We start from the raw sequence: 24722 nt of genomic DNA, 5'->3' as shown, positions 1-24722 counted from the left end.
TCTAAAATAAGAAAATAAATTACAGTTAAAAAATATATAAAAAATACCGCAAAATTATAATTTGCGTAATTACTGGTGGTAGGACCTCTTGTGAGTCCGCACGAGTAGGTAGCACCCCCCGCCTATTTCCGCCGTTAAGCAGTAATGCGTTTCGGTTCGAAGGGTGGGGCAGTCGTTGTAACTATACTAAGACCTTAGAACTTATATCTCGAGGTGGGTGGCGCGTTTACGTTGTAGATGTCTATGGGCTCCAGTAACCACTTAACACCAGGTGGGCTGTGAGCACGTCCACACATCGAAGCAATAAAAAATAAAAATAAAAGTACCTACTTATGTGTGTTTCGGTTTTAGCCAAAATAAACAAACAATATTTTCTGAAAAGACGGATTACATACTTTAAGATGGCGATATTATGGAAAATTCTTTAATTAAAAAAACGGTAAAATAAAAATCAAATAAGGATACTGAAAATCAAAACCGGGTACTGTCTACTTGTACAGTTCTAATTCACCTTTTTTTTTTTTTTTTTTTTTTTTTTCCTACCTAAGCTGAGAGCCTTGAGAGGCTATATCAGCGTAACCCTAACTTTAGTAGGTGAGCTCACGGGGCTCAAACCTGACGATGTTGCTAACACGAACCCTAGCAAGAGTCGTGCTTCGCAGAATCTACCACCGGATCGGAAACGCGACCCACTGAGAAGATCCGGCGAGAAACTCAGTGGGCTGTGTCTGAGAGTTAATTTACTCGTCGAGCCCTTCGTCGCAAGCGACGGGTTCGACGAGAACGGTGACCGGTGCTTGAATTACCTAAAAGCACCGTTAGTGGATCGGGTGGATCCGAGATGACGTGTTTTGGGCGACGTCGACTGCTTTCCATTCTGTCCGCAGGATCGGGAATGTAGTTACCGGCGGCCACGATGAGAGGGTTCTCGTGTCGTGCCGCTTTATCGAAGTGAGGTCTAATTCACCAAACACACTAGAACGATAAATAAAAGAAACGGTTAATTTTGTAATGACCAAAAACAAGTTAAATAAATTTTATGCTATATTAGACCAGGGTAGAAGCCTTTAAAAATAATGAAAAGTGCTTCGATCAATAATAGTACTAGGTTAAGGATCAGGAACAAAAATAAGACGCTCCAGTGGCCACGTTTGCCGACACGAAAACATCTTCATTTCTTAGAAAAAAGTTTAATAATGTTAACGACTTCAGTTTCTTATAAACCTTAATACTAAAACATAAAGTTTAATTACCATTGCAAAATATATGCATTTAGGTCCTTTCGTCAGAAAAAGAATATTATGGAATAAATTTAAAATGTCACTTGAACATAAAAAGTCATCAGTACAAAAATATTTATTCTAAAATGATACTTAAAGCCTAATTTATAAGGTTAAAAATATTTGTTTAAAATTTCGTGCTTATTGTATTGTGGAACTAGATGTAGTTCTTGGTATTACATTTCAATGCTCAGAACACAGTAAGTATTGAAAGACATAGAGTTGCAGAATATACATATTTGTTTTAGGTTTGTTTTGTATGGTCGCAACTATTTTTGACCGATTGAAAAAAGTAGTAGATAATATTTTACATTGCCGCTATTACAACAAATAGGTGATAAAAAATAAAATTGAATAAAGTAAAAAAAATATGAAAGGAAACACGAAACATGTTTTCCACGTATTCTTTATACAGAAGTAATTAAAACAATAATGTAGGTTTAATTACCTATAAACAGATTCAGTTTGTTATAAAGCTGTCTTTTAGAAGTCATTTTTATATGAGCGGTTTCTTTTTTACAAATATAATGTAATCTTATATCAATGAATTTTTCTATAATCAGTTTAATTTAGGATTATTTTATGGCTGTGTTCGTTTCCCCCAGAAAACAAATCCTTTTCAGCATATACGCTTAAAATATTTACACATACATATAAAGTTTTTTTAATACTTTTTTGCATTGATTTGCCACCACCATTGAACAATTCTAGAATTTTTATAAGGGTTCTATATTTCTTCTCTTTCTTTCGCGACAATATATATCCATTGTGCACAGCGACAAGGGACTACTAGGAAATCTACAAACAAAAATAACATTATAAAATAACAAAACTACTCTATGCATTCCCTGTCCAAGAATAGGTGATGTTTGTTACAATAGTTGGTGCCTTGTTGCAAACATTGGCCAAACAATTACAATATTCGTAAATTGTGTTTTATTTACAATATAATTGTGTTTCTTATTTTATGAAAAACACTTAATAATATAAATTTACCAAAAAAAGATATTCCTTCCAAAACCTTGGTGTTACGGTGGTTTTTTACTCAGTTTTTGAACGCGCATTGCAGCGTTTTGACGTCTTAGTGTTGGCTATGATTGGACCATACTAATTTGAAATAAGACCACAAATTTATTTGTGGTCTTATTTTTCGGGCCGTTTTTGAAGCGCTAATCGCGAATCTAGTAGTATTATTGATCGAAGGAAAAGTGAAAGAAAATAATAGTAGGATGAAACACATTAGAAAAGGAGGACAATATTATAAAAATGGAAGGAAAAATAATTTACGGGCGATCTGAGGTCGGGAAGGGGATGGGGGGGGGGGGGGGGTTAAAGGTAAAAAATGGTTTTTCTCGATTTCCGGCAAAACTAAAAGTCCTATGGAAAAAAGTGAAATGGCAAAGTTGTAGGTAATAGAAAGATCTAAAACTTTTGTATTTACACTTTTTTCACATAACCTCAAAATTTAAGTGAAAAATTAAAAAAACCAAGTTTTTGGTTTTTTATTTTTATCTTTTTCAAAAAAAAATCTTTTTACACGAAATTTGCTGAAAACTTACCTTTTTATGTCCCAAATACGCTGTAATTTATTTGATTAGAAATATTTATTTTTTCACCTTATTTTGAATTATTATCGAAAAAGGACCCTAATTTTCAATCGAAAATTCACCCGTCTAAATATCAGCTTTTTTCAAAAAATTGGTATGTTTTCTGCTCGTTGAAATCTCTACTTTCCGATGGTGAAAAAAAAAATATATGTTACTATAGTAAATCTTCTCAGAAAATGCAAAAAGTCGAAAAAAACTCGAATTCAAATATATTTTTTTAATTATTATATACAATTTTTTATTTTAAAATTTACCATTTCATTACTCGTAAAACATAAGATTACAAGTTACATTGATAAAAAAATTGCAAATCAAAATATACTACTATAATTAACAAACCAATAAGTTAATAAAATTCATATTTAATAAGACATCTACAATATTTGGAGAAAGTTGTCGAATCTTCTTTAAATTATATGCGTAGATGCCTATTTATAACTATTTTTAGATAACTTATATACCTGAGTGACTTACGAAAAATTTTAGCACATCAAAAGGTATTTGAAATATATGAAATATACATGAAAATCAGCCAAAAGTTAGTTATTTAAAACATATTTACGATATATATTTTATATATATTTATATATTTTTTATAGATTTTTAATATATTTTTTATGTATTTAGAAATATTTTTTTTCCTGGGAGTAACTAAATTTGTTTGTGCAAAATTAAGGAGATTATTATTTTTTAATAACTAACTTTTGGCTGACTTTCATGTATATTTCATATATTTCAAATACCTTTTGATGTGCTAAAATTTTTCGTAGGTCACTCAGGTATATAAGTTATCTAAAAATAGTTATAAATAGGCATCTACGCATATAATTTAAAGAAGATTCGACAACTTTCTCCAAATATTGTAGATGTCTTATTAAATATGAATTTTATTAACTTATTTGTTTGTTAATTATAGTATTATATTTTGATTTGCAATTTTTTTCTATCAATGTAACATGTAATCTTATGTTTTTCGAGTAATTAAAGTGTAAATTTTAAAATAAAAATTTGTATATAATAATTAAAAAAATATATTCGAATTCGAGTTTTTTTTCGATTTTTTGCATTTTCTGAGAAGATTTACTATAGTAACATATATATTTTTTTTCACCATCGGAAAAAAGAGATTTCAACGAACAGAAAACATACCAATTTTTTGAAAAAAGCTGATATTTTGACGGGTGAATTTTCTTATAAAAATTAGGGTCCTTTTTCGATATTAATTCAAAATAAGGTGAAAAAATAAATATTTCTAATCAAATAAATTACTGCGTATTTGGGACATAAAAAGGTAAGTTTTCAGCAAATTTCGTGCAAAAAGATTTTTTTTTGAAAAAGATAAAAATAAAAAACCAAAAACTTGGTTTTTTTAATTTTTCATTTAAATTTTGAGGTTATGTGAAAAAAGTGTAAATACAAAAGTGTTAGATCTATATATATCTAAGTATTACCTACAACTTTGCCGTTTGACTTTTTTCCATTGGACTTTTAGTTTTGCCGGAAATCGAGAAAAACCGTTTTTTACCCTAAACCTACCCCCCCAACCCCTTCCCGACCTCAGATCGCCCGTATATTATTTTTCCTTTCATTTTTATAATATTCCCCTCCTTTTGTAATGGGTTTCATCATACTATTATTTTTTTTGGTTTTAAAAATTATCGACACTGGTCTATATGTTTGATAGGAAAACTTACAACTAAAGGGGAATGCCCACTCTCCATAGTGTGCTGGGCCCAAGATGGACATCAAATATTACTATAAAAATGGACTGTTTCAAATTCTTAAATGTATCTGATATCTAAAAAATATATTGAAATTGATGCCACTATTATAAAAATTAAATAAAAATAAAAAATAGTTTTGAGGTTCATTTTCTATATAAATAAGTGTCGGATTGTGAGATAGTTAAAGAACTTGTCTTTTCTTAATGTTTAATTTATTAATTATGATAAGAGAGATGTTCCTAAGGTATTTTTATCCAATGTTTGGTTTTGAATCTCGGTCAGGTTAAAACCACAATTCACACAATGTTTTTCAATCGTAGTATGAAATGTTATTGATCGGTATCCATAATCGAATGTAGCTCTCTCTGATCCTTAACTCCTGAGCCAAAGTCGTCGTTGAAGGGAGGATAAAATCCATTAAAAAATGCCAGTAAAATAAATCGAAGAAAAATCAAAACACATCCATTTTGAACGTAAGCAGCAAGCGAACTGCAAAGTAGTGCAAAGTGTCAGTCAGTCAGATTAAATTTAGTTCTATCAGTATAACGAAAAATAATTACATTAAATTCATATATGGATTAGTTTTTTAAATAACCGATAGTTGATTTATTTTTTCAAAATTTTTTTTTACTGGTACATATTATTTTTTATGTTTTTGTTTTAGTTGTACATATTTAAATAACAATACTAGTAAAGTTTTTTTTTTCCTTAGATGGGTGGGCGAGCTCACAGCCAACCTGGTGTTAAATTGTTACTGGAACCCATGAGATCTACAACATAAATGCGCCACCCACCTTGAGATATAAGTTCTAATGTCTCAAGTTACAATCAATTAAAATCGATTTATTAACTCATTAATATAATAATATTTTATAAAACATATAAATAAAACATTTTCAGTATTTGAGAATACTTAAAATGTTTTATTTATATACTTAAAATGTTTACTTAATACGTAAAAGGTTTTGAAGCTGGAAATATTTTTCCCGCAAAAATTAAAATCCTTGTTTTTTCAAGAGTTACCGTCAAACTAACCAACATTGCCCACATTTTTTAAATAACACTAGATATTTCAAGATTTTTGTATGTAGCCCAATACATATTTGCTTATCTATGGCAACAATAAGTTCATATGCATGCATGTGTTTACTTAAATTTAACATTAGTCATGGTTTTCTCGATAATATAAACAATTTTCAAGGCGGGTAATGCTATCTAGACTTTTGGCCAATATTACCCAACTTGAATTTTAACACAACAATAACACTTAGATGAATGCCATAAGAACCAATAAAAACATTTTGGCAATATAAGCGATCGCCCAAAATGTTTACTCAATATCATAAATATTTTCTTACTAAAATGAAAGGGCAATGTTATCCTGACATTTTTTCTCTTTCCCATACAAACGGTACCTACGTAGCTATTTAAAAGTGCTTGGGTTGTCACATTTGAGTAATCTTCACAGAGTGTCGCAATAGGTGAGTAACATAAACAATTTTTAAAGTGCAGTTGTTTATTATAGACTTCAATCAAATAAAATCAAAGACTCATTTTTATAACAGAAGACTTAAAATCTGATAACTAAATTAGTTTTGTACTGCCTGGACCTAAATTCACGTCTCGACATTATTTATCGAATACGCGATCTATGTTTGTTTCTTCTGAAATACAAAATTGCGAATTATTATAGGTAATAAATAATAAAATATATATTTTTTTCTTCTGTAGATATTTTTATTCTATCCAAGTTGGGGTACATAGCCAAAAGGATTGCGACTTTAAGTGTAGTTGGGACTGCAAAGTTCTCAAGTTCGACTGCGTACCGGGAGACGTAACATGGGTAGACCTCTCACAAGATGCACTGCCGATCCAATAAGATCTCGGGGATCTACTGGATGCAAGCAGCGCAGGATCGATCGTTTTGGTGAGACTTGGAGGAAGCCTATGTCCAGCAGTGGACGTCTGTGGGCTGAAAGATCCATAGGGATACATAAATTCTCAACAGTAGTAGTAATATTCTCAATTCTCAATAAACATTATAGACATACTTACATGAACCCTGAAAATATAACACTCTTTTTTTAACAGTTGCGTAAAAGAAAACCAAAGCGTCAACCCTAGATGTTTTGGGCAATGTTGACAATGATGCGGCTGCACATTTCTGTGTAACTTTGCCCGTCATCATAACTTTTGTTATACTTGAGCTACAGCAACGAATCTATCAGCAAAATACTAAGCATATTGTTTAACATAACAAATAATTTATTAAACTTACCGGTGTTTTCGTTATAATGCACAATTTACTTTAAAAAATTCACAGTAATTGGCTCGCAAAAACTCTTCCCTTTTTTGACAAGTGCCGACAGGTAACAGTGTCAAGTTAGGAACGCACGCGCTATCCTGTGATGTCACCGGTATATTTGATTCTCTACTAATGTTATAATCGCTGTAGTAAGTTTGGTACTTTTATGATATTAGTTGATTTTCTTAGAAAGTGTGTTTTGGGCAAAGTTTTCCCTCGTGGCAAAGTTGGCGTATTTGACGGTACTTTTATTAAACTACTTATTGCTCACATGCGCGCAAATATTCGTACATTGTACGAATGTTTGCGCGCATGTGAAGGGCCGCCAAACATTCATTCGAAAACTTAGCGGCTGTGCAAATGGGTTCGGTACTCAATTTGCGAACCCGTTTGCGCTTCCTCCTACACTTGTTTACGAATGTCTCACGAATTTCTCCTCCTTTTTAATACGTCAATAAGACATTGAAGAGAAAGAGAGTTTTGAATTCTTTCATCATTAATAGCCATGCTGTTTTTATGGGATTTCTTTTGATGAGGATACGCTACACAGTAGACGTCACGATTTATGAAAATAGCGAAACGTCCGTTGCCTTCGCAATCCTGGGCGCAACTGGTCACACGAATGTGTGGGAGACTACGCGAAGGATCGCGGTTCGCGCGCTTTGATGTCTGTTAAAAAACCGACACATCTTGGAAAACCACGAATGCAGCGAAAACTTTGCATAATCATTTGCAAATGTCGTCCTACACTTGCGGGTTTGCGTATTCGTGCGAATGTGAGTGACCGGTGCATAATGTAGGTAGCAATGCAACGGTGTTCGAATCCCGCAGGCGGGTATCAATTTTTCTAATGAAATACACGACGTACTCAACAAATATTCACGATTGACTTCCACGGTGAAGGAAGCCAGACTGACGGAGGCCAGACGGAGGCCAGACTGATTCTGTCTATACAGACTTTTCCAAGGCTTTCGATAAAGTCAATCATCGTATTCTACTTCATAAACTAGTCTCGCACGGCATACACGGTAACTTATTTCGTTGGATCTCTTCTTACCTCAACAAGAGAAGTCAGTTGGTGGCCTTGAAGGGCTTTCTCTCGTCCCCTGTCACAGTAACATCGGGCGTACCGCAGGGCTCCAATCTTGGACCCTTGCTTTTTAATATATTTGTAAAAGACTTAACTGAATATTTAGTTTGTAATCATTTATTATATGCGGATGACTTAAAAATATTTCACAATATTTCAAGTCCAGCTGACTGCTCCCTTTTGCAGCAAGACTTAGATACATTAGTTAAATGGTGTAATTCTAATCATATGTTTTTAAATAGTAGCAAATGTTTTGTTATTTCATTTACAAATAAACGAAATAGAATCATTAATAATTATTTTTTGAACAATAGTGTCTTAAATAGGTCCGTTGTCGCTAAAGATTTAGGTATTATCTTTGATGAGAAACTTTCATTCCATTCACATTATCAATATATAACTTCTAAAGCTAATCAACTTTTAGGTTTCGTTCTCAGATCAAGCAAAGACTTCAAGAATCCTCATTCGGTATTATACTTATTTTTTTCACTTGTGAGAAGTCTCTTGGAATATGCTACACCAATATGGTCTCCGTATTATAAAGTTCATATAGATGATATTGAAAGAGTGCAGAAAAAATGTCTTAGGATATTAGCTTACCGTTTGAAACCAGGTCGAAATAATCTTAATTATGAATATAGACTAACCCAATTCAAAATTGAATCTTTATCTCTTCGTCGTAAATACTTTGACTTAGTCTATTTGTACAAAATCATACATTATATAATAAATTCAAGTGATTTAATTTCGCAAATATCTTTTAATACCAGATATACTGCGCGTAGATCACATTGCACTAATCTTTTTGCACTTGAAGTTCACAAAAATAACATCTCATACTTTAATCCCATTGTTAGAATGGCACGACATTATAATGAGTTGGCACGTGACAACACTGATCTTGATATATTTGAGAGTAATTTTTATAAATATTGTAAATTAGTTAAACATATTCTCAAATAATTAATATTGTCCAGTTAATAATACATTAGATCTAATTTAATCAGATAGTAACTTACATATGTGTGTGAGTGTGTGTGTGTGTGTGAGTGGGAGCGTATGTGAGTATGTATACATCGTATTTAGGCATATGTTCAGTTGTAAAAAAATTTCTGTATGCACCTGTTTTGAATTGCAATCCAGATTGTTATGTTAAACATTTAAACTTATAATTTCTTTGGTTGTAATTTGTTTTGTGCATCAATAAGAAAAAAAAAAAAAAAAAAAAAAAAAAAAAAAGTAACATCGTGTAATAAAAACAAACCCGCAAAATGATAATTTGCGTAATTACTGGTGGTAGGACCTCTTGTGAGTCCGCACGGGTAGGTAACTAGGTACCACTGCCCTGCCTATTTCTGCTGTGAAGCAGTAATGCGTTCGGTTTGAAGGGTGGGGCAGCCGTTGTAACTATACTGAGACCTTAGAACTTATATCTCAAGGTGGGTGGCGCATTTATGTTCTAGATGTTTATGGGCTCCAGTAACCACTTAACATCAGGTGGGCTGTGAGTTCGTGCAACCATCTAAGCAACAAAAAAAATTTTTTTTTGATTGAAATTGGAAACGCACAATCTCAGTTTTTTTCTTGTACCTGGCCACACTGTGCAATATCTTGTTAATTGATTTTAAGCCTTAATCTAACCAATTAGCGTTTATTTTCCTTACACAGTATTTTAAATCTATAATTGCAGTGATTCTGTCTCTTTTTAGCATCCTTTTCTCTATCTTAACACGGCGGTTGTCAAGTTGACATTTTTATTGCTTGGGCATTTTTATAATCGACTTAATCGAAAACTAAAATCCTTTTAAAGATACAGAAAAGAGGAAGTAGCATAAAAATTGGTTGGATGTAAATATGGATACCAAATGAGAAAGTTTAAAATTACCATATTTATATTCTTTTTCCACTTTTTTCTAGAATAATTGAGAAATTAAAATGTCATTAGTTCAAATTAATAATGTATTTTTAGTAAACCCACATTATAAAAACACGCAACAACCTCGTTTTGTAACTCTTAAGGCAATTAATTAGATAAAATCTTTATTGTGCTTATTATGCTTTATTTAAGCATCTTATTTAATTTTATAAAAAGCCTAAGAATATTGTTTAGAAGCTAAAGTTCTAAAAAATTCGTAGGTTCTTAGTTTTTCAAACTTCAAATTTAAAAGCTTTGTAAAAAGATTTGTTTATGTAACATCACGTATATGTGTCCAGATGATCAAAGCCTTTGCACACCGTTCCGACCCATACTTACTAAAGCAATTTTTTTTTTTGTATGTACTATTAGCATACAATTTTTAAAAGTTACGTTACACAATTTTCCTTCTATAATTTAAGAACAAAGGTTTGATTTTTGCAATTACAGTTTTTTTTCTAGAAAATTAAATATTAAAATATCATACATTGGGTTGTACGGTTACCTCATGTTCTCATACTAGTTGGTCCAATGTCAAGATAATATTTCAATTTAAGAAAACTAGATATAAAATTTATAAAAAACTGTGTGAAATATAAAAATAAATACAAAAAGTATCTTATTTTACAAAAAAAATCGATGACTTGCTCTATTTTCTAAGTAAATGAAAAAAATAATTTCGTCCAATATGACTTTTCTGCATGGTCGCTGTGACGACACAGTCTACGTCGATTTTGCGTCATCAGATCAAGAACATCATTCAAACGGGGAGGACGTACTTCAGAAATGTGTAAAGTGCTCTGTTGGGAACATTGAGTTATATTTTTTTCAAATGTTTCTCCTACCGGAATTATAAGTACAAAGCTTAGGATAGGTATGGAGTGTTCATTTGTGTAGTTATTCTGTGTAATGGTGTTTAGTTACTGTTCACTCAGTATCTTTTTAACTGTTTCAGGTTCCACGTCGAGTCGTCGCTATCATGGCGTCGGACGAACAATTTTCACTATGCTGGAACAATTTCCACGCAAATATGTCAGCAGGCTTTCATGGCCTGCTGTCGCGTGGAGATCTCGTAGACGTAACGTTGGCTGCCGAAGGCAGGTTATTGCAAGCACATAAATTAGTTCTATCAGTATGTTCTCCCTATTTTCAAGAAATGTTCAAAATGAATCCAACACAACATCCGATAGGTAAGATCAGAGAGTATTTGAACCACTAACATTATTTCTTTATATGCTTACAGTTCTCCGTAATATTTTTTCCTTGTTTCAGTATTTTTAAAAGATGTTAGTCATTCTGCACTAAGAGACTTATTACAGTTTATGTATCAAGGTGAAGTTAATGTTAAGCAAGAAGAATTAGCATCATTTATTAGTACAGCGGAACAACTTCAAGTTAAAGGTTTAACCGGTAATCAAAATGAAGAAAGTTCCACGCCATCCAAACCAAAGCCGACTTCGAGGCCAGGCCCCAGGTCGTCACAACAAAGACAATCTGTTATGACTAAGTTAGAGACTGATCTAGATTCTAAGCCCTCCTCAACTCCAGTAGCCGTTAAGAGGCCAAATAGGCCATCAATAGCATCAAATAACTCTTCTTCCTCACAAAGTGGACCAGCGAAACGAAAATGCGTAGATCCACTGGAAGCAGGTCCCTCTGGTTCTGCAAAAGACGAATTTGTGACGATACCAGACGAAGATGAGAACAATGCTGTCGCTCCCAAAATGGAACCAGAGTTTGTTAACGAGAGTATGTGGGATGACGATGAAGATGGCACTAACAATGACGAAACTAATTACGGAGAGGACGATTCTAATATGGAAATGACTGGTATGTTAAATGTTTCTTGAATACAAACTATAATTATAAACTGCTGTAATTCTACAAAAATAAGTGTTTTCCAGGTTTTGATGGTTCTGCAACTGGAGATGTTAATATTTCTGGAGGTGAAGGTGGAGCAGTCGGCGATGCACAAGGTAGGTTCGCAATTTCTTATACAGAACAACTCTGCGATACGTCGGAGAGATGTTCGCTTCAAAAGCGCCAGAATGATCCTTCTTTAATCAGTGGACCTATGTTAAGCTCAAGGATCATGAAGGTCATTAGTTTTAGTGATGAAATTTGTAAGTTAGACCTAAGTAGTTTGTAGTAGACTAAATTAATTTAATGTTTCAGGTATGTATTTTAGTAGGCAATGCTTCATATGATCACATTCAATGAAACACTGTCTAGCATTCTAAAAGCTGGTGGTAAAACTTTGGTAAAAGGTTTTTAAAAAGGTTAAAAGGTATTCGTAATTCTAACAGGTGTGTTGGTATGGATTTTAAGGTAACGCGTTGCCGGTCTGGTTAAGATATTATGGTATTTAGGTTTATGTACAGTGAATAGAATGGTGGTCAGTAAATGGTAAGCCTGCGCTCTGGCGCCAAACCAGATTTCAGCATGACTGAACTTTTACGAGGTAGCTCTCATGGCGCCGAATGTTGCCGCGAGTGATGTGAAATCAATCTCTATTTCAAACTTAACGCTATGGTAAAACTTCGATGACTGCAAAAGTTTTTAGATGCCCGGGTATGTTCGCTGGACTAAATATCTGCATGATTAAGGATAAGTATCGCCGCACACTGGCCATCCGCTACAACTGCTGCAGATGTATTTCCTTGTCTCCATAGCTATTTTATATGGGCTCTTATCGGTGGCCGAAGCTCTGAGTGGAAATTGCAGGAAATATGTCTGGCGTATTGTGGCTTTTATGCGAGCGACTACATTGTCACGATGTAGGTATATACCAATTTCGAAAGGTAATTTAGAAGAGTAATGGTAAATTGTTGGTTGGGTTGATCAATCTGAGAAAATTAATTTGTTCGCGGCAATTGTCCCTAAAGCTAAAACAAAATTGAGAAGGTTAAAAATATGAATCCTAACTTTCAAAGCTTGATAGTGCTTATGCTAGTATTCCAGAAGTGGTTGCTTACCCTACTATAAACCCAGAATACACAGGTGATTACTGGTTATAAAATTTATGAACATTCGCAAGCGCTTCATACTGCGCTGTTGTCTCAATCTCCCGAAGTTTGTCCCTCCGGAGCGTAGGTTTTAAGGGTTTAACCTAATGTTTAAGGGTTCATCAATCGATAGCGGACTGGACTGTTGGGTATGCTTAAGGTAAGTATAGTACCTATGTATCCTGTGCTAAGCCGGGAAATTTTATTAGGGGAGATTTGGTCTGTGTAGGTAAGTTATGATAGCTGTTGGCAAACTTCGTAAATAGGTACCGTAAAACGGGATGAATAAAAACTCAAGGGTCAATAGATACAAAACTAAAAAAGTTTCTGCATTCTATAGCCAACTATTTTGAAAGAAAAACGTTCCGAAATTTGTTTTAAGACTGCAGCATTATTTTTCTTGAAATAGCAACACTGGATTGACGTGAGGTTTGTCAACTTTAAAAAAACTCGCAGTGAGTCCTTTGGATGCAGGTTAAACGAGGTCCTATAAAGTTTACTATTTTCATAGTGAAAGGAACTGTTTTGTGGCATCACAATTTGTTAATGTATTCGTTGGTTCCTTGTCATCCAAATTAATACAAAGGTATAGGCGTTTGTTGTGAATTTCGAAATATTTGTAGAATTGTAAACAAAGCCATTTTTTACTTGTGATTGAGGTTAATAAATACGGGGAAGGGTCTATATGGGGGGAAGATACGTAATATGGGTTCAATAGAAACTAGTAAGCGGTGATTAGAAAAATATGTGTTAGGGCTGCTATATTAGAATATTATTTTCTTTTGTTATAAAATTAAGAATTCTTGGGAATTATATGATTCGGGGACGATATTGATGAACTGTTATATGTATATATAGGTCACTGCCCGAGGGAGCTCCAAGGTATTATTAAATTACAAACTTCCAAATTAGGATTTAAATCGTAGTCTTATGTACAATGTTACTAATTATGTAGGTAGATAAATACTGTCATCGCCTATATAAATATTATCTTCTGCTATAGGTACAAATCATTATGCCGCGTGCTTATAAACCTGATCCTAGAGGGAAAATATATAGAAAGTACGATGAAAATATTATAAATGAAGCTGTTGCCGCATATGCGAATGGCAAATTCCTACCTATTTTTCACACTTACGTTAGCTACTTAAGCAGGTCTCTACTTAATCTTTGGAAATTGGCAACCATAGCATTTTTTCTTTTCACCCCATACCTCGTGTCTATTGAACCCATTTGCGAGTCAATAGAAACCAATGCTAATTTAGATGACTGAAAACTATTAAAACAGCTAAGAGACATGATATAAGACCAATATAATGTTCTTTTGACTATTGAAAACATATATACAAATGAAGTAAATTTCAATATAGTGTCAATTCACCCCGTTTTACGGTAACCACAGTCTTAACTGTGCATCTGCATTTTATTTTAAATCTTGCAGACTAGGGTACCGTCAATCAGGGTAACAACTTAGCTTTCCGTTTAACGTTAGCCCACTTACTCACTTTTTACTGATCTATAATTTCCAAACTGGATACCGTCCATCTGGGTAACTTTGTCCCGCCATGTGAACAATTTTGTACGTATTGTCTCAGTTTTACTGGATATAAATAAAAAAATATGGATTTTCCGTGGGTTTTAAACGTTAACAATTGAAATTTAAATGATTTTTCATGAAAGAGTGAAAATCTCACAAAATTGACAAAAAATGGTGGGCCAATGTTATATTGAGAACGGGGTAGCTTTGCCAGAATAAGAACTGGCAACACAATTTTGATGTATTTTTACATTTAAAGCCCTATGATAACATTTGATTTATTTTTTATATAAATAAATTAGGTCGCCATCTTATGACAGCTGTTTACCAAAAAATAAGCTTTAAGTAGGGTTGTCGGTAAAATTCACGAAGTGTGTTTGAAAGGACCTTTATAAGAACTTATTTATCCTCTATTTATTATTACAAATCGGTCTATTCATTATAATTAGCAAAACGTGGCATGTTAAAATTATAAAAAAGAGCCAAAGCTATTATTCTTCGGTAGAATTAAAATAGTTACAGTTGTTAATCACCCCGTTCCATGATCCAGTATCCAAATCTAATTGCTCAGATAATGATTTTTAATTAAGAGGTTTATTATTGAACGAAGAAAGCGCGCGAAAATTTGATATCAATCAACAAAACTTTTCTTTGTTTAGGTTGATTGTGAAGTGGTAGGGAGGTAATAAATGAAACATCGCTGCAAAGGTTTTTATATTCATACTCAATAGTTTCAAAGGTTTGTACTTTTATAATAAGTCAAGGTTGCAGATGTAGTTTAAAAAAAATCTATATGATTTAAATAGTTGTTTACGTGTTTGTCTTGATTTTAATTCGTTTGGTGAATATTTGTGCTAATACAGGTAACTTTAACCCGGGTAAAAGTTGAAAATAAGCCGAAGAATGTGTCAAGAACATGCACAAACATGCCCTTCCAGAACTTTTAGAAGCTTCCACGGTGACTAACTTTCGTGTTACTTGTTCTTTATCACCTATTTCTGGTCCTTCAAACAAAAAATCGACATACTGCGTCTACCTACCAATCATCTTCCATCACCCACAGCTGAATCCTCATTTAATATTGAAACTACCGTCTTTCGTACTCTACTACCTACCTACTAATGATATCACATCACTCATGGATCAATATATGCAAAATCATTTAAATTTCAATTGTAAACGTTTAAAACCTACGGAAAATCCATATTTTTTATTAATACCCAGTAAAACTAAAACACTACGTACAAAATCGTTCGCATGGCGGCACAAAGTTACCCAGATTGATGGTAACGTAATGATTTTTACGCTAATAAACATTTTATTTTCTCAAATTTATTGAATTTGTGCCTCCTACTGTGATCATTCTTTTAATTCTAATACAAAGTATCCAGACCGGCTAAAAGGTATGGCTATGCTGTGGGCCGAACTAGGTTGACTCAAACGGCACAGTGTAGGTACTTTCCTACTAACTACCGGAGTATTTTATGCGAATCTGAATCTACTCTTCACACCTTTTGTCTTATCATTGTCTAGTGAATTAAATAATGCACCATCTCTAAATAGCAATGTAGGTTAATTCTGGCGTCCAAAACGTAATATTGAGTAATATCGGTGCATAATTAGAGATTTCTGATTATTAACTACGAACTAGTGTAATCTTCTAGATCATAAGGCGGCGTCCAATTTCCTGTTGAGTAGTTATGTTTCTGAAGAAAATCAAAATGGTTTTTTTTAAACTTTGACAAATTTGATTTTTTATTCGTCGCCTAGTCAACGCAAGTGTAAGAAAATGAACCTTATGGATAAGATAATTTGCAACCGCAAAAACTACCTGTGTGTTGAGCAAAATTGGTTTCAAATACCGTCATAACTCTTAAATGTTGTCAAATAATGGTAGATTGTCTTCTGTTTTATAATGAGACAAAAGTGCTTTACTTAGCACAATATTATAATATCTTAATAGTCTGATCACTAAACCTAAAGTATTCGCAACTTTCAAAATAAGCGCTAGTTCAGGCATGACGAAACGCGAGGTTTCAGAATCGCGCGGGTGGATCTTATTTGTGTGAGTATTTCTCAGTCATTCAGACTATTTCAGACATTCAACCGCGCGATTATTCAAGCCCTTAGAAGATATACTATGGAGTCTTCAGTGCTGCCAACTTAATCTTTTCGAAGCTAGATCTAGCCCTTTTTCTGTCTGATTAGTTTCCATAATAATGATTTAGCCTCTACCCAAAATTTAGCCCTAAATTATCATATCTCAATAAAAAAAATAGACACGCCTAAGAACGACACGAAATGAAATTTTAACAGAAAAGTCTAGATAACCTAAAACGCGCATACTTTAATTCTATGTGGGGATTCCCCGCATCTGCTATATCGTTCCTGTCTCTGTTTTACTGGGAGTCTTTCTTCAGCGTTAGGTAAGTTGCGTTGCGGGCACCGCGCGGTTCGTACGTCACAGCAAGTGAGCTCGCTATGGATTGCTTCGACACCGAATTTTTTATTGAAGAAGTGGAGAAAAGACATACAGTATGGGATCTTCAGTGTGAGAATTATTCAAATAAAATTGCCAATAACCGAGCTGGGCAAGAGTTGGTGGAGATAATAGGTAGGGGAAAAAGTTTATCGCATTTCTTAAAAAAATTCGCAACATTTTTAATATATATTATGTAGTTTATTTACATTTAACTAAAGTATGTAGATACCATTTTATTCGATAACTTTTTGCCATCTTGTAGGTAGGGACATGATCCCATTGCTATAGAAATTTTGGGGCTTCTGATCAAAATACCGCGACAATTGGTTTTAGCAGTCCTCTCGTGATGTTAACCTGACACTGCCTAAAGAATTCTGAAGAGACCGAAACAGGTGGAAATCTGAAGGTGCAAGGTGAGGAGTATACATACGGTGGATGCATTAACATCTCCCAGCCAAGCTCGCTTACTTTTTGCTGAGTGATTCAACGTGTGTGATATCATGATGAAAAACTACACCCCTTCTGTTTATTAATTCCGGCCGCTTTCTCTCAGCTTCTTGCTTTAATCTCATTAGTTGTTCGTAGTAGAGTTCAGAATCGATGGCCCTGCCTGGTGGTAACAGCTCATAATGAATAATGGCCTTCCAATCCCATCACACACACAGCATAACCTTGTTGCGAGTTAACCCGGATTTCGCCACAGTCGGTAAAGGCCTTTGACCACGACCTTTTTCGCACGTTCTTGTCATACGTGATCCACTTTTCATCACCAGTTATCAGCTTCTTCAAAAATGGCTCGGTTTCATTACGTCGTAATAAAGAATCACAAATGAGTACACGGTTCATTAGGTTTCTTTCAGTGAGCTCGTGAGGTACCCAAATATCGAGCTTTTTTGTGTGCCCAGTTTTTTTCAAATGCGCTAAAACTGTTTTGTGATCAACTACCAGTTCTTCAGCTACGTCGTAACTACTGATATCCCGACCTTGCTCCACTTTTTCAAAAATGGCATCCATTTTATCCGTAATAGGGCGACCAGAGCGACGTGCATCTTTGATATGAAAATTTCCGGATTGAAAACGCTTAAACCAAATTTGTGCTATTCTCACAGACACTGCACTAGGTCTATAAACATCGCAAATTTTTTTCGCGGCTTGCGTTGCATTTTTACCTTTTTTTTAGTAAAATTTTAAAATGTATCGAATTTCGTCATTAGATTACTTATCTTGACAGTACGAAAAATAAACAAATTCACACATTTACCTAATTTGAATTTGGAATAATCTTCTTTAAAATTTAAATAATATCAAAACCTGCCAGATGCAAATACAACAAGTTCCTACATACTGTAATGTGAAAAGACTTTCTCCCCATATCTCCCTTGTATAAATATGAAAACCTATTATGATGGTACAGACCCCCTTATCCGACCGTGACCGGGCAAGCAAAGCTGCCGTTGCCCGAAACATGTCATGTCAGATCCCCCGTATTTACTCTTGGTGATTCTCAAGCACCAGTCACCATCCACGTCGAACTCGTCGATTACGACGAAGAGTTCGACGAGCGAACTAATCCATAGACAAAGCCCACAGAGTTTCTCGCCGAATCTTCTCAGTGGGTCGCAATTCCGATCCGGTAGTAGATTCGACGAAGAACTGCTCTTGCAAACTCTCTCAGGTTGAGCCCGTGAGCTCACCTACCCGTCCGGACTTAGCTGGAATAGCTTCTTAGGCTACCAGCAAATAGGCAGGGAAAAAAAGTGTGATGGAAAGCCACCGATGGTACTTGCCCATGTTTCCTCAAATTTAAGATATGTGTGTGAATAATAACTGGATTTTATATCGCAGACTATTGCAGTGAATAATGTAAATCGATTAAGCTTAAAGAAGTTTCGGCATCATACTTACAAGAACTTTCCCATTCTGGGAAACAGCAACTATTTAAAAAAGCCGATTCTGTTCTAAGGCCAACTGCATATTTCACATGATGGTTACAATAATTTTCTTACATTTGAATTCTAATTTTTTTTTAGACATCTACGGGTCGTATTGCGGTATGATTATTATTTTGATATTTAAAAAAAAATTATAAAAAAACTGCCAAGTTAAGTGGTAATACGCAGACGACGTAAACAACGCTAGGGCTGCCTATGTTGGGTAAGATGTCGTGCTCTATGGTAACGTAACGTATGGTAACGTATGGTAGCGTACGATACGTAGAAAATCTGACCCTTAACTGCTTGAGTGGCGCAACTGTGTGACAGTGGCGGTGCCTGCGTCTTGTGTGTAACAAGCCTGTAGCAAGCTCAAGTGGCTAGTCGCGGACACTGCTTTAGCGAGTGGCTGCCACCGGCTACAAGTGTGCGGCGCGTCTGTATTAAATATATGATAAATCTGTTAAGTCGGACAAAACAGCACTCCAACAGGGACTACAGGGTAGCGTCGACGGCGAGAAAAAGAGAGCAGAAGAGCTGAAGAAGACAGCTCTCACGTGCTGGGGCTGGGGGCCGACTCATCTTCACCTACTCAAGGATAGTATGACAACCAAAATTATATAATTGAGGAGGAATAGTTAAGGAGGTGCCAATACAATACTATCGACGACTATACTAGCAATCATATGGTGCTTTTTTTTATATATATTTTTTTTATTGCCTTTGTAGGCAGACGAGCATACGGCCCACCTGATGGTAAGTGGTCACCGTCGCTCATGGACGTCAGCAATGCCAGGGGCAGAGCCAAGCCGCTGCCTACAAATCATCATCATCGTACATCACAATCAAATACAAATCATTATCATACATACAAATCATTATCATCGTACATCACAAATTTTACCATATTCACCTCCATTCTTATTACTAACGAAACCAGCAGAAACATCATACCTGTTTCATTAGGCAGAGTGCCTAAGCCAGGGCAGAGGGGGTTGCCCCGAGACCCGACGAGTTAAGTTGCTGTTGCTGGGCATCAGTGGCTGTGGTATGTGCCCCTTTTGCGCCTAAGGCGTCGAAATATCTCGTAGACTCTGGGAAAGACAAATCTGAAGTTACTGAGAATCAATCTATTTCTAAGAGACTTAGAAAACTCAAACATGCATTTAAAACAGAAGACAAAGTTAGTCAATCCAGGCGCTTAGTAACAGAAATCGACAATTATTTCAGTGCGTCACATATTTCATGGCTATAATAAAGAAAACTTAAATAAAAACACTCGTGCATAGCATATAACTAGTGTGCCTTGCTGTTCTGACCTCCACGAGTGACTCTCCGGTCCACTGTGAGTGGTAGGTAGGTTCGTATGTCTACAGTGTCAATGAAAAAATAAATTCTATTTATCGAATAAGTTCTATTATTCTAGTTATTAATAGGGAACATTTAGAGAGGGGTTTGATGCTTCTTCAATCAGTATACCATACACATCTATCAACAGGTAGGGCGGTCTTTATTACCATCTTATTTTTGCCATAGAACAGCCTTACGTGCACTTTCCGATGAATACCTACCTGCAGTTGTAATACAATGTAATTAAGACTTCGCCCTATGGGTAGCAGCCTCCACGTTGTCTATGGGTTCTGGTAACCACTTAATACCAGATGGGCCGTGAGATCATTCATCTATCAAAAATGTTAGGTATTATCGTATGGCTTTGATTCTTAATTTAACTCAGGTGAAACCGACACCACAGCTAGTAAATATTTAAATACGATAATGAAATTGAAGAATTGAAATTAGTTTAAACTAATATCAAAATCTATATTAATTATGATGTAGGTATCTAGTAATTACTGTATGGCACCATGCCTGACAAACTTATTCTAACAAAAAGCGACCTGGAATTTCACATTTTTTAGTTCTATTCTATTTAGATAAAGGGAACGTAGCCCATACAGCCAAGATAATATTTTCAAGTCGAAGTCATGTTTTTGACGGCAAGAAGTGAAATAAAACAGACTTGATCGTTTGAGTCAAAATAGCGAGAATTTACAGAGGTCTTAATAGACTTCAAAGATAGTGTCCTGCAATTGTGTTACATTTCTCTTAATTGTTTTCGTGGCCTAAAGAATAAGACGTTCGGTGCATTCGTATCTTGCAATGCATCGGTGTTCGAATCCCGCTGGCGGGTACCAATTTTTTTAATGAAATCTTACATAACAAATGTTCACGATTGACTTCCACGGTGAAGGAATAACATCGTGTAATAAAAATCAAACCCGCAAAATTATAATTTGCGTAATTACTGGTGGACTTCTTGTCAGTCCGTACGTGTAGGTACCACCACCATGCCTATTTCTGCCGTGAAGCAGTAATGCGTTTCGGTTTGAAGGGTGGAGCAGCCGTTGTAACAATACTGAGACCTTAGAACTTATACCTCAAGGTGGGTGGCGGAATTTACGTTGTAGATATCTATGGGCCCCGGTAACCACTTAACAATAAGCATTAAAAAAAATTGTGTTTTTCTTTATAGTGAAAGAGTAAGTACATTTGGTAGTTTTTAGCAAATTAACTTGGACTTGGTGGACAGGACTTGTGTCCGGCAGATGAGTTCACCGGCAATGTATTGACAGTGGTATGGAGGATTCCTGACGACGATATGCTGAAGTTACGTATTATTTTGTTTACAGTAGGTATTTAGTGTATGATTTACATTGAACTATTTTTCGTCTGTTGAAACAGGATTAATACTATTCTTCTATTTCAATAGCTTATACAAAATTTTCGTATGGAGGAGATTTTATTTTTTATTGCCTTTGTCGGTAGACGGGCATACAGCCCACCTGATGGTGAGTGGTTACCGACATTCATGGACGTCGGCAATGGCAGGGGTACAGCCAGGGCGCTACCTATCGCTAAGTATTCTACATAAGCCTCGTTTGAAGAAGAACATGTCATAGCGCTCGGGAAACACTAGAGGGGAGCTCACTCTAAAGCTGTTTGGTCCGTGGCAGAAAATATCTCTGAAAACACACTGTAGATTAACGTAGTCATTTTAGGTAGTATGGATGAACTCTAGTCTGGTGGCAGGCGGTAGGATGGTAAAAACGATTTGATGGTATAACTTCAAGCAAACGTAGACATTTTTAAATTTAAAGTTTTAACTTAACTTCATTTTTAAAGTATTTTCTATATTGATAATAATTACTTAGTATACGAATACGATACTTAAGATACGAAATCCCCTTCCTATCATGAGAATGGGAGGTACATAATTACGTATTTCAAGATAGCACAAGCTTTCTTAAGTGTCCTTTTTGCACTATACATTCAGGATTTTCTGATAGACAAAGATTAGAGGAAAAGGCAATATGCTCAACAACTTAAATGTAAAATAGAATAAAATAATTATATGAATATGCAGAAAATGCATATTCATATAACTCTCTCGCTCTCGATTCGACTGAAAAGAATTCTGCCTCTGAATCACTTGCGATAAATGATAAATGATTAATAGATAAAATTCCAGAAGCAATTTTTGAACCATAGTTCTTTCAGAAGCACTATGATATAACAAGCGATGCTGACACGAACGATCAATAATAAAAGGCATCCATGTAAAATGTATTTAAATGTATTATAAAAATCTACTTACGCAAAACATAAAATGAAATGCACACATATCAAAATATTCAAGCTGATATCGATTCCTTTTTTGATAGTCCACATTGATTTGAAGGTGGTGATATTTAACCCAACTACGCAAGACAGTATTATGAATTGTATTTCCTTTGCCTATTAAAGCAGACATTTTTTTTAAATCTATGGGTTTCTACTATGTCATTTTAGAAACAAGCCACAAAATCTAAAAAAGGTTCTAATTATGGGTCCAATAACACAAAATAAAATTTGAATGTAAAACACGGAAATGAATTCAGATTATACGAATGTGAATGAATGCCTATGTTTCAAAATCTTTTACTGCCACCTAGTGACTAATTATGAAATTCTGCATCTTACTTACTTACTTAATATTCTATTCGAAATTAATTTCATATTGACGTTGAAAGTATTCCTTATAATTAATCATGTGCTAAAAATTTAATTGTTTATTGAATTTTTAGATTTAACATCAACGGGATGTTTTCGAATTGCGTGAAATGAAACGTGTATCCGTTATTTGTGGTTGTTCATCTAAACTAAACGCTGTGTATCTATGTGCATATTTTGTGTCACTACAGGATTGTTTACTAATTCTCGTTCATTAGATTGTAAATCTGCAGTTCTTTAAGTGTTTATTGAACGTTTTGAAGAAAAAAAGTGTCTGGTAGTGTATATTTGTAACTGTTAGTAGATAACTTTAAATGCGGTGCTCTGTTATGATTTCATGACTAAACGTGTTTACGTGAGATTTTCAGTGGAAAAGTGTTGTGAATGTGTGATTTTACTATTCATATACTGCAAGGAATGACAATTTCTACTAAATATTTATTTGGTATGTAAAGATTTGGTATAAAGATTATTCTTGTCTAGGGGAAATGGGGAAAGTAACACAACCAGCAGAAGGAAGTTGTCAAACAGTACGTTGCAAGAATTACGTTTTTGTTAAAACGAATAGAACATTGGTAAATAGTAGTTTAAAATTAAATCATTATTTTGTTTTAGTCTGATAAAAGTGAATTCTGTTGCAGAATTTTTAGTAGTTTTATAATTTCCATCAGCTTGTAAACATAACCTACAAAAAAAAAAGAGTTTTTTTGAGGCTCATAGTCTAGTAATAAGCACGATAATATAGTGTATATCAATGCAATATTTATCTCTTTATTCGCACGCTTGTATTTATAAATTTAAGTAAATGTCTGGGATTTTTGTAACTAGTTTCTGTTGTAAATGTCATTTACATTTAGACTGATGTTTATTTCACCTCTATATGATTTTAACTGGATATCACACTTCTTACATCGGTTAGTTTAATGGAAAATGGAAATCATTTGAAAGGCAGTAGTTAATTTTAAATAAATTTGTTATATTTTTCACATCTCCATAAAGTATATCTTAAAATAAGGAACCTCAAGAGAGGATTCTGTTCTACTGTTTTTTTAATGTTTTTGAAACATATATAGATAAGTAAATGACCTCACAGCTCAAATTGTGTTTAGTAGTTCTGAATCCCATAGAAATTATAATGTAAAGCATGCCAGCCGCTCTGGGATTGAGATATTAATGATGAGATATTAATCATCTTTGCAACATTAATTTTTTATTTTTTATCAGTTACATTATCTGTCTTTTAAAGTAAGATAAAATTATGTATTAATTTTGTTAATAGTAGTCAAAACAAACATATAAACTAAAAAAAAACTGAAACTAAACTATGCTCTTTTGACAGTATTTATGAGAATACTGTTGATACCAAATGATTCCGCATATTAACTCAATTTCGAATATTTTTGGAAATTGTACACTTTTATTGCGAAAAGACGATATGTGAAAATATCAACCTTGCAAGAATATAAATTAATGTGAAGATAAAAAAATCAAGTCCCTTAGCTTTGTTATCAAGTTTCTTAACAATTACACTGTAAATCACTTGTACTGACCTGTAGGTTCTACTGACTGAATCTTGCTGAAGGAGGAGTCTAAATTGAAAAAAAAACAGCTCATGTAATTAATGGCTCTTTATGCAATTTATCTGATTTGCTTTTTATTGTATCCTGTTATTTCTTTTTTTTTATTAGGCATTAGTCTCTGTGATTTGAGCTTGAGATATATCGAAATATAAAATTAGCTATGAATGAGCGCAGTGCCTACTAGGTAGTACTTAGTAATGCTGCATTTGGGTAAAT

The 24722-nt window shown here is 34.2% G+C and overlaps 1 protein-coding gene and 1 long non-coding RNA gene across 44 annotated transcripts in view; one reads left to right on the top strand and one right to left on the bottom strand.

The window, feature by feature from the left end:
* Positions 1–6326: 6326 nt before the first annotated feature.
* LOC149502796 (uncharacterized) lies at positions 6327–9132 on the bottom strand. The gene is made up of 2 exons (XR_016323213.1): positions 6890–9132; positions 6327–6583 (listed from the first exon to the last, which is right to left on the bottom strand). It is a non-coding gene; the product is annotated as an uncharacterized LOC149502796 (long non-coding RNA).
* Positions 9133–10616: 1484 nt separating this feature from the next.
* Positions 10617–24722, top strand: part of LOC114239888 (uncharacterized) — a 471744-nt gene continuing 457638 nt past the window's right edge. For all 43 annotated transcript variants that reach the window (XM_089728042.1, XM_089728069.1, XM_089728068.1 and 40 more), the window contains exons 1-4: positions 10617–10795; positions 10877–11111; positions 11194–11751; positions 11826–11897. In XM_089728042.1, the coding sequence (XP_089584168.1) occupies positions 10901–11111; positions 11194–11751; positions 11826–11897 (841 nt within the window). In that variant the 5' untranslated portion in view covers positions 10617–10795; positions 10877–10900. The remainder of the gene's footprint in view (positions 10796–10876; positions 11112–11193; positions 11752–11825; positions 11898–24722) is intronic.

The sequence above is a fragment of the Bombyx mandarina genome, chromosome 06, assembly GCF_030267445.1.
Source record: "Bombyx mandarina strain Sakado chromosome 06, ASM3026744v2".
Taxonomy (NCBI): Eukaryota; Metazoa; Arthropoda; class Insecta; order Lepidoptera; family Bombycidae; genus Bombyx; species Bombyx mandarina.
The sequence above is the reverse complement of the archived record's forward strand: the minus strand, read 5'-3'. Positions and strand labels throughout refer to the sequence as shown.